The sequence below is a fragment of the Carlito syrichta genome, unplaced genomic scaffold (genome assembly GCF_000164805.1).
Source record: "Carlito syrichta isolate Samal-C Ts95f unplaced genomic scaffold, Tarsius_syrichta-2.0.1 Scaffold306821, whole genome shotgun sequence".
In the NCBI taxonomy this organism is placed as follows: domain Eukaryota; kingdom Metazoa; phylum Chordata; class Mammalia; order Primates; family Tarsiidae; genus Carlito; species Carlito syrichta.
Genome location: NW_007250917.1, coordinates 375704 through 384321, shown reverse-complemented (window position 1 = coordinate 384321; position 8618 = coordinate 375704). Strand labels below are relative to the sequence as shown.

At 45.1% G+C, this 8618-nt stretch overlaps 1 protein-coding gene across 1 annotated transcript in view; it reads left to right on the top strand.

The window, feature by feature from the left end:
• The window catches only part of EP400 (E1A binding protein p400), a 117488-nt gene that overhangs the window by 19383 nt on the left and 89487 nt on the right, over positions 1-8618 (top strand). Inside the window, exons 3-5 of the mRNA XM_021715187.1 lie at positions 3385-3486; positions 4827-4932; positions 5447-5829. Coding sequence (XP_021570862.1) covers positions 3385-3486; positions 4827-4932; positions 5447-5829 — 591 coding nt within the window. The remainder of the gene's footprint in view (positions 1-3384; positions 3487-4826; positions 4933-5446; positions 5830-8618) is intronic.

Below are 8618 nucleotides of genomic sequence, written 5' to 3'. Positions count from 1 at the left end.
ACAGGCTGAGCCGCTGAGCCCGGCTTGTTTTTTTTTTAAAGTAGGAATCTCACTCTGTCATTCAGGCTGCAGTGCAGTGGCACACTTACAGCCACTGCAGCCTCGACCTGCTGGGCTCAGACGATCCTTCCACCTCAGCCCTCCAAGTAGTTGGAACCACAAGTGCGCACCACCACACCTGGATAATGTTTAAAAATTTATTGTAGAGATGAGATCTCACCAAGTTTCCAAGGCTGGTCTCGAACCCATGGGCTCAGGCAGTTCTTTCACCACAGCCTTCCAAAATGCTGGGCTTATAGGCATGAGCCACCACACCCAGCCTGATGTCCAGTTTTCAGCACCATTTGTTGAAAAGACTTCATTTCCTGTGCGATTGCTTTGGAGCCTTTGGGAATTGTGTGGCTGTGTAAGTGTGAATCTGTTTCTTGGTACTCCATATATCCGTCCTTATGCCAGCACCGTGCTGTCCTGATGCCCGGAGTCTTAGGGTGTCTTTTTTTAACTTTTTTTTTTTTACTTGCATACATTTATGGAGTACAAGTGTAAATTTGTTATACTTCCATTTTTCATAGTGGTGAAATCAGGGCTTTTAGGGCATCCATCACTGGGCTAATATACATGGCACATAGGGTGAGTCTTAAAGTCAAGTCCTTCACTTGACTTTTCTGTTTTCAAGTTCACTGATTCTCTGTATCCCCACACTGCTGTGAAGCCTACTCACTGAATTTTTTTTTTTTTTTTTGAGTTGGAGTCTCTCTGTCACCCAGACTGGAGTTCAGTGTCACACTCATGGCCACCACAGCCTTGATCTGCTGGGCTCAGGTGATCCTTCTGGCTCAGGTGATCTTTCTTACTTCAGCCTTCCAAGTAGCTGGAACCACAGGTGTATGCCACCATGCCTGGCTAATTTTTTGTAGAGATGAGGTCTCACCAAGTTGCCCAGACCTGGGACAACCTGGAACACCTGGGCTCAGGCATTCCTCTCGCCTCTGTCTCCCAAAGTGCTGGGATTACAGGTGTGAGCCACCACATGCAACCTATCTACTAATTTTAGTATGTGGGTTATCTTGGAGTTGGTTTGTGTTGATTGCCTTTTGAGTATGGCTTGTATTTTCTTGTTTATTTGTATTTTGGCGTAATTTTGAATTGGATTTTGGACAGTTGTGAATGACATGTAGAAACTCTGGGTTCCATTGTATTCTTCTGAAGAGTGTTGATTGTTTTGCTTTAACATTTAGTTAACTTGATTTAACTGAAACTGCACACTATCTCTTCTGTGGTAGGTGGCATTGAAATCGCTCAGTTTAGTCCTTTGACCTTTGCTTGGATTGTCTGTGTGCCTGGTTTAGGAGGCAGCCAGAGACATATGCAGAGATTGAGGAGAGAATTTGGGGCTTCCCTTTCTCCAGCTGTCTCCTGCTCGCTGTCCCCTGGTTCTTCAAGCCTGTGACACTGTGTACGCCCTGGGTCTGAGCTGTCTATAGAGCACACACTGGCAGCCCTCATGCTGGGGACTGGCAGCCTTGCCGTGCCCATTCCCCTCTATGTCACCTGCCTGCGTACTCTGTTGCTGATATTTCACCTAGAGCTTATGATTATCTGGATGTGTCTGGGATGATAGGAAGTACTTGGCCATTGCTGAAGGCAGAACCCTTTATCGATTTACTTTATTACAAATAACTTCTGAGTATCTTTAAGTAAGATGAGTTCATTATAGAACATTTGAAAATCTAGAGAAGTGCACACACACAAGACATGTTACCTATTATCCTGCCCCAGAGATGACCACTGTTAACACATTGTCTGTTCTCACATCATTCTTTTCTTTCCTTCCTCCCTCTTTTTGTCTATCCCTCTGTCCCCTTCTCTTCATTTTTCCCGTTTTTGTTAAATGTAAATGGAGGTGCTGGCAGGCTATATAGGCTGTATCATCGCTTAATTTTTCCTCTTATGAAGCCTTTCCTTGTGTGAGTAGAGAATCTAACATGACTTGTGATGCTGGATAGTGTCCCTTTCTTTTTACTTTTTCTTTTTTTTATTGCAGTGACTGCAGCAGAAGATAGTGTCCCTTTCTACAGCTGTAGGACAGTTGGTTCAAACAGTCCCTTCTCACTGAAGTTACTTTGTTTCACTCTCTGTGACTGTTGCCTTTAAAATACCTCACTAGGTAGAGTGGGTATAATTGAATCATTTAAAGAATAAGTTAGCAACGAGTGATTGTTAAGTACCATCTTTAGCATTTGCCATAATTGCAAGATGGTGACCAGATGGAAAAGCTTAGGGTTAGGGTTAAGTCTGTGCTGACCAAGACTTGGTTATTTTCTGTCTTGGTAAAATAACATGCCAGTAGCTTCTCTTGTAAACTTTTAAAAATAGATTTTGTTTTTACAGAGCAGTCTTAGGCGTCCAGCAGAATTGAGGGTAGGTACGGAGAGCTGCACCCCCTGCTCCTCTACATGCATAGCCTCCACCTTGATCACATGCCCTTCCAGAGGGATGATTTGTTACACTTATTGAACCTATATGGACACATCGTTATCACCCAGAGTCCAGTTACATCGGAGTTCCCTTTTGGTGGTGTGCAATCTGTGGGTTTGGACAAATGTATAATGATACGTATGCACTATTATGTTATCAAACTACGGTATGGTCTTGTGGTTTCACTGCCTTAAAATCCCCTGTGCTCTGATGTTCATCCTTCCCTCCCTCTTGTCTTGATCTCTGGTGACCACTGATCGATTTACTGTCACTGTAGTTTGCCTTTTCCAGAATGTCATAGAATTGGAATCCCATAGCATGTAGCCTTTTCAAATTGGCTTCTTTCACTTAAACAGTTAATACAACACACATCTATAGACCCAGTAGGTTGCTGACTACAAAGACATGATTTTGAAGATCCAAGTTAATTGGATTGTTCTTAATTGGAATTTTATTTTCCAGTAGGAAGATAGTCTAACCTTTCTTTCCATGACTGGTTTGGATGTAGAATTATGCAGGCAGTGTGACTGACCAGTTGGCTGAGCTGTGGTCTTGGAACAGGGCTAGCGCTCCCCAGGACTTAGCCCCCTTGCTGTCGTTTGGTATGTAAGGCCAGTTAGTTTCCGAGGGACTGTAGGCTTCACGTTGATTTGAAATTCCATTTAAAACCAGAATGATAGTATTTCTTACAAGCCTTTTTCCCCCATCCAGAGGTAAGTTAGAACTTCAAAGTATTATACATAGATATGCATCATATATGTATATTTGAAGACATTGGGTAGGTAACATTTCTCCTATTAAAAAGGAATGAGGTTAATATTTGGGATAATTGTGATAATTGTAGTTTGTATTCATTCTTGTAATACCCTTTAATGATCAGAATCTCATTTTTTCATTTTTTTCCAGCAGCAAGGCCTCGCAGGGAGCCTGGTGACAGGGGCCGGAGGCACATTAGAGGCAGACCCCTTTACAAGGCAGCAGGCGATGCCCCCCGCAGGTATGTCAGGAGTATAGGCTCACTTGGTTTGCGGGATGAGACCCTTTTCTCTCATGGCTCTCACGATGGCAGTTGCCAGATGAGCGAATACTAAGGAACTTAGTTTCTTTCTACTTGGAAAGCTAATTTTTCTTTTGGTAATTATCAGCTAAACAAAATATTTATGTGCCTGTACATATTCTGAAGTGAGGTACTTTTCAGTTGAGTGGATATTCTGTGTGTATTTGGAGGCTCTTTAGTCATGATATGATTACATACAAAATCATCTGCTTTTTGAAGTTGTCATTTTTTTAAACTGAATTTTCCCTTCAAATTATGAACTTAATGTATTTTTAGGTGAAAGAGCCAGACAGTGCAGCAGGGTATAACTGAAGTCTGCCTTGGTGTGGTGCCTGCCCGCTCTCTAGCCACAGCAGTAGCCACAGTGCATGTTGTGTGCATTCTCACAGACCTGCTTCTGTCCATGCACAGCATATGTGTTATTTTAAAAATTCCAGTGTGGGGGTCATATGTGTACTGTTATGTCTTTTTAAAAACAGTTATGTAGCAGATCATCTTTCCGAGTCACACTCCTCTTTCTTTTGATGGCTCCCATTGTGTGAGTGACTCATTCCTTACCAATCAGATCCTTGTTAATGTGCATTTGTTATTGCCACCTTTTTTGTGTTGCAGTCCACTGGGGATTGAACATCTGGCTTCATATTTTTTTTGACATGACTGTCAGTGTATCTAAAGGAGAAACTCCTAGAAATGAGCTGGCTAGATCAAACGCAGGGGCACCTAGGTAATGATGTGCTAAATTACCCTCCAGAAGGAGAGGCCAGTTTCACTACCATCAGCCGGCTCTGGTCCTCTCACATTTTGATCATTTGATTAAGCATGATTTTTTAGTCTCACTTGTTCTGACGAGTGAACAGCTACGTCTTTTGTTTTGATGCGGGCTTCCTTAATTGTGAGCAAGGCTGCACAGATTGTCTCTTGTGTTGACGCTTGTGACTGGTCCTCTGCCTGCTGTTCGTACGCACTACCTGTCTTGTCTGTGTGGCGTCCATGCTTCTCATGTACATTTGTGAGTGCTTCTAAGTGTTGAATGAGTTGGCCTTCTGTCACACGCCTTGCAGTGTTTCAGGTTGTTGTCTTTTATGATGATGGTTTTCCTTATATTGGCAAATTTTTAATGAAAAGAAATTATATTTGTCAACCTTATCCTTTATGGCTTCTGGATTTTGGTTCATGCATAGAAAGGCCTCCCTGTTCAAAGATTATAAAGACACTTACACATGTTTTTTCTACTACTTTTGTGGTTTTCTTTTTACATCAAACTGCACCTTTTTTGAAAATTATTCTAGAGCAGTCTAAGCGACCTCGACTTGAAGTGGGTCATCAAGGGGTAGTTTTCCAGCATCCAGGGGTGAATGCAGGAGTTCCTCTTCAGCAGTTAATGCCAACAGCACAAGGTAAGACCTAGCAGCAGAACCAGTTCTTTCAGCTCACGAGGAGGGAGTGTATAGCCATCTTAAAAACCAACACCAAACTGACACGTGTATAGCCGAGGTAGCATATGTGAAGTGGAGTTTCTGAAATTGGGCTGTTTCTCTGAGTTCCATTAATATAGTATTCAGAGCCCTCGGAGACCCCGTCCTGTGACTCTAATGGGAGCCACATATCGCATTTCATTGCGTTTTTCAGCTGTTTTTAATCCTGCGTTTTTCCTAATTGCTGCTGTCATAGGGGTACCCTATGGTTAGCGATACTTGTTTGCTTGATGCTAACTTGCAGAGGTCAAGCGTCTTTCTTTCCTTTTTTGTGTGCTCATTTGTGACATTAGATCTGATAGAACACCGATTTCCCGGGTGAGTGTATGATGGGTCTCGGACATGTTCTGGGGTGTCAGATATGTTGCCTTGTGACTCACTGGCTGGAAGCTACTACACTAGGGAATCAGTGCTCTTGGCTTTTCTTATCTTGCAGGAGGAATGCCCCCCACCCCTCAGGCCGTGCAGCTTACTGGACAGAGGCAGAGTCAGCAGCAGTATGACCCGTCCACGGGGCCCCCTGTGCAGAATGCTGCCAGCTTGCACACCCCACCACCACAGCTGCCTGGGAGGCTGCCCCCGGCTGGCGTCCCTGCCACAGCCCTCCCCTCTGCACTGCAGCTCGCACAGCAGCCGCAGCTGGTGGAGGCTCAGACGCAGCTCCATATCCCAGGGAAGACTCAGCAGCCGAGCGTCCCCATCCCCACCCCCCCACCCAGCCAGCTGCCCCCACTTCCGCAGCCTGTGCCGCTGGCCCTCCATGTCCCGACACCTGGGAAGGCACAGGTGCAGGCCTCTCAGCTTTCCTCCCTGCCACAGGTACTTGGCATTTTGTTTGCCATTTTGTTAAGTGTGGGGCTGCAGTGTTGGCTTGTCGGCTTGCCATCTGTGTGTTTGACACTGTCCGGCTCCTCCTAGAGTGTGCTACCCCACTTGAGAATAGTTAGTTGACTCATAGTTGCAGTGTAATTGTATTTGGCTCTGGGATAATGGTTACTCTTGCAGTGCTTGGAAGCTGAAGCTGTTATGACCGTGGCTGTAGCCCAGGGAGTTAGCTCCGCTGGCCACTCTCACACTGTGCGTAGGGCATTATGTCAGTTGTCCTCTTTCTGCCTAGTAACTCCAGGTGCTAGGGACCCATTTACCAATGTGGGGATGGAGACTGGGAGGGTGTGGAACTAGCCCCAGGTGACATGGCGATGACGTGATGAGTGGGGCTTCCCCTGACTGTGAGGGCACCCACCACATGCCTTCTTCTCCTGGTTTTGGACTCTGTGTCTTTCGTGCACGTGTGTGAGGCACTACCGACCCAGCTTGAGTTCAGGTAAAGTGCCCCTCCTCCACCAATGGGTAAATTTTACCCAGCTGCATTAAGGGAATGAGCGCAGTGAACTGACATCAGTTCCTGAAGAGGAGTGAAATACTGCAGCCTGGGCACAGGTGGTCTTGAGCACTGCAGGGGAGACTGGGAGGTGTCCAGAGAAATCGTCCAAATTCTTCATCGTCGCCCCTGCCAGTGTGTGGTAAAGCCCACTTCAGAAAACTCCTTTCCTTCACACTCTCCCTTCAGCAGCAAGGGAATTTCCTAGGTGGGCTTTGAGCTCAAGTTCTTTATGGTGATTTGAGATTTAAGGCAGAGTTTTAAATGTGTGATGATAAAATAGTAACGATCAGTAATAGCTATCATTTACTCATTACCTGTGAAATATCAGGCACTGTGATGAGGAATTTATCGGCAACATTTGTTTCCTCTACCTAGCAACCCTAGGAGGTAGCATCTTTTATTATCCCTTTTTTTAATGAGTGAAAAAAACAGAGATCAGACCAACCAAGGACTGGTAGAGCTATGATTCACATTCCAGATGCAGGCCCGCGGGAAAGCTTTGTGCCCACCCACTCTGAGGAGGAGTGCTTGCCCACTGGGCAGTCGAGCTTTTCTAGGCTATCACTTTCCTTAGATTTTCGTGGAAATGACTTATTATCTTTTGAACACTTTCTCTCATTGAGCCACATTCTGACTTGAAGCAGCTCTGTGGTTTTTCTTAGATTAATTTACTGGCCTGTGTCGTTGTAATGATCAGCTGTTGAAAATGATTTTATTTATTTTGGGGGGAGGGAACAATGTTTTTTTGTTTTTTTGTATTTTTTTGAGTTGGAGTCTCACTCTGTCACCCACACTGGAGTGCAGTGGCCACTCCTCGCCACTGCAGCCTCGACCTGCTGGGCTCTGGTGATCCTTCCACCTCAGCTTTCCAAGTAGCTGGAACTACAGGTGCGTGCTACCATGCCCGGCTAGAAAAAAATGATTTTAAAGAAGCTCTTTATAAAGTCTGTAGGAACCTGTTACCTCTAGGCTGGGCAGGGTTGGCAAACTTTATCAAGGGCCAGATAGTAAACATTCCGACTTTGTGACCATTCAGTTTCTGTGGTAAATGTGAAAATACAGCCATGTGTGGTGGTTGACACCTGTAATCCCAACACTATGGGAGGCCAAGGCAGACATATTGCTTGAACTCAGGAGTTCGAGACCAGCCTGGGCAATATGGTAAAACCTTATCTCTACAAAAAAATAAAAAATTAACCACGCATGGTGGCTCATGCCTATAGTCCCAGCTACTCAGAAGATGCTGAGGTGGAAGGATCACCTGAACCCAGGAGGTCAAGGCTGTGGTGAGCCGTGACCACCGTGATCATGCCACTGCACTTCATCCTGGGCAGCAGAGTAGGACTGTGCCTAAAAAAAAAAAAAAAAAAGAAAGAAAGAAAGAAAGAAAATGCAGCCATAACAGCACAGAAGTGGATGGGCATGACTCTGGGCCAAGAAAACTTTATTTCCAAAAGCATGCGACTGGCCAGTTCCCAACCCCGAGGTAGGTACATCTCTGCAGATATGAAGGAAGAAGCCCTGTGCCATGGATGCAGACACTTGGATAGAGAGAGAATTTTAGCCGGTATCTCTTTTCTACCTTTAGGTTATAAACGTGCTGTGTTTTGTGTTAGTCTGGTTCAGCCCTCTCGTTTTCTCTGCTTCCTACTCTCCATTTTCTCCCCAGCAGGATTCTGTGTGCATTTAATTCAGTCTGTAGTCCAGTGAGTAGCAAGAGGAGGAATTTTAACCCTTTCAGCCTGAGAGGCACATGGAATTTGTATTTGCTCTTCATAGAAAAGGTGCAGAATGAGCACTGGGTATTTTTTAATTAGGGAAAAGCTAACACAATTTTAAAAAAAACTAGCCAGACACAGTGGCTCATGCCTATAATACTAGCTACTTGGGATGCTGAGGTGTAGATAATTGCTGAGCCTGGGAATTTGAGTCTAGCCTGGGCATCATAGCAAGATGTTAAAAACTGTTAAAACTGTTTAAAACATCTGTTTAAAACTTCATTTAAAAATAGTGGAGAGTCAGGCTCGGTGGCTCAACCTGTAATCCCGCGCCTTTGGGAGGCTGAGGTGAGTGGATTGCCTGAGCCTGCGGGTTCGAGACCCGCCTGGGCAGCGAGACCTCATCTCTACAATAAATCAAAAAATCAGCCGGGCGTGGTAGCGCATGCCTGTAATTCCGGCTACTCGGAAGTCTGAGGCGGAAAGATCGCTGGAGCCCCAGCAGG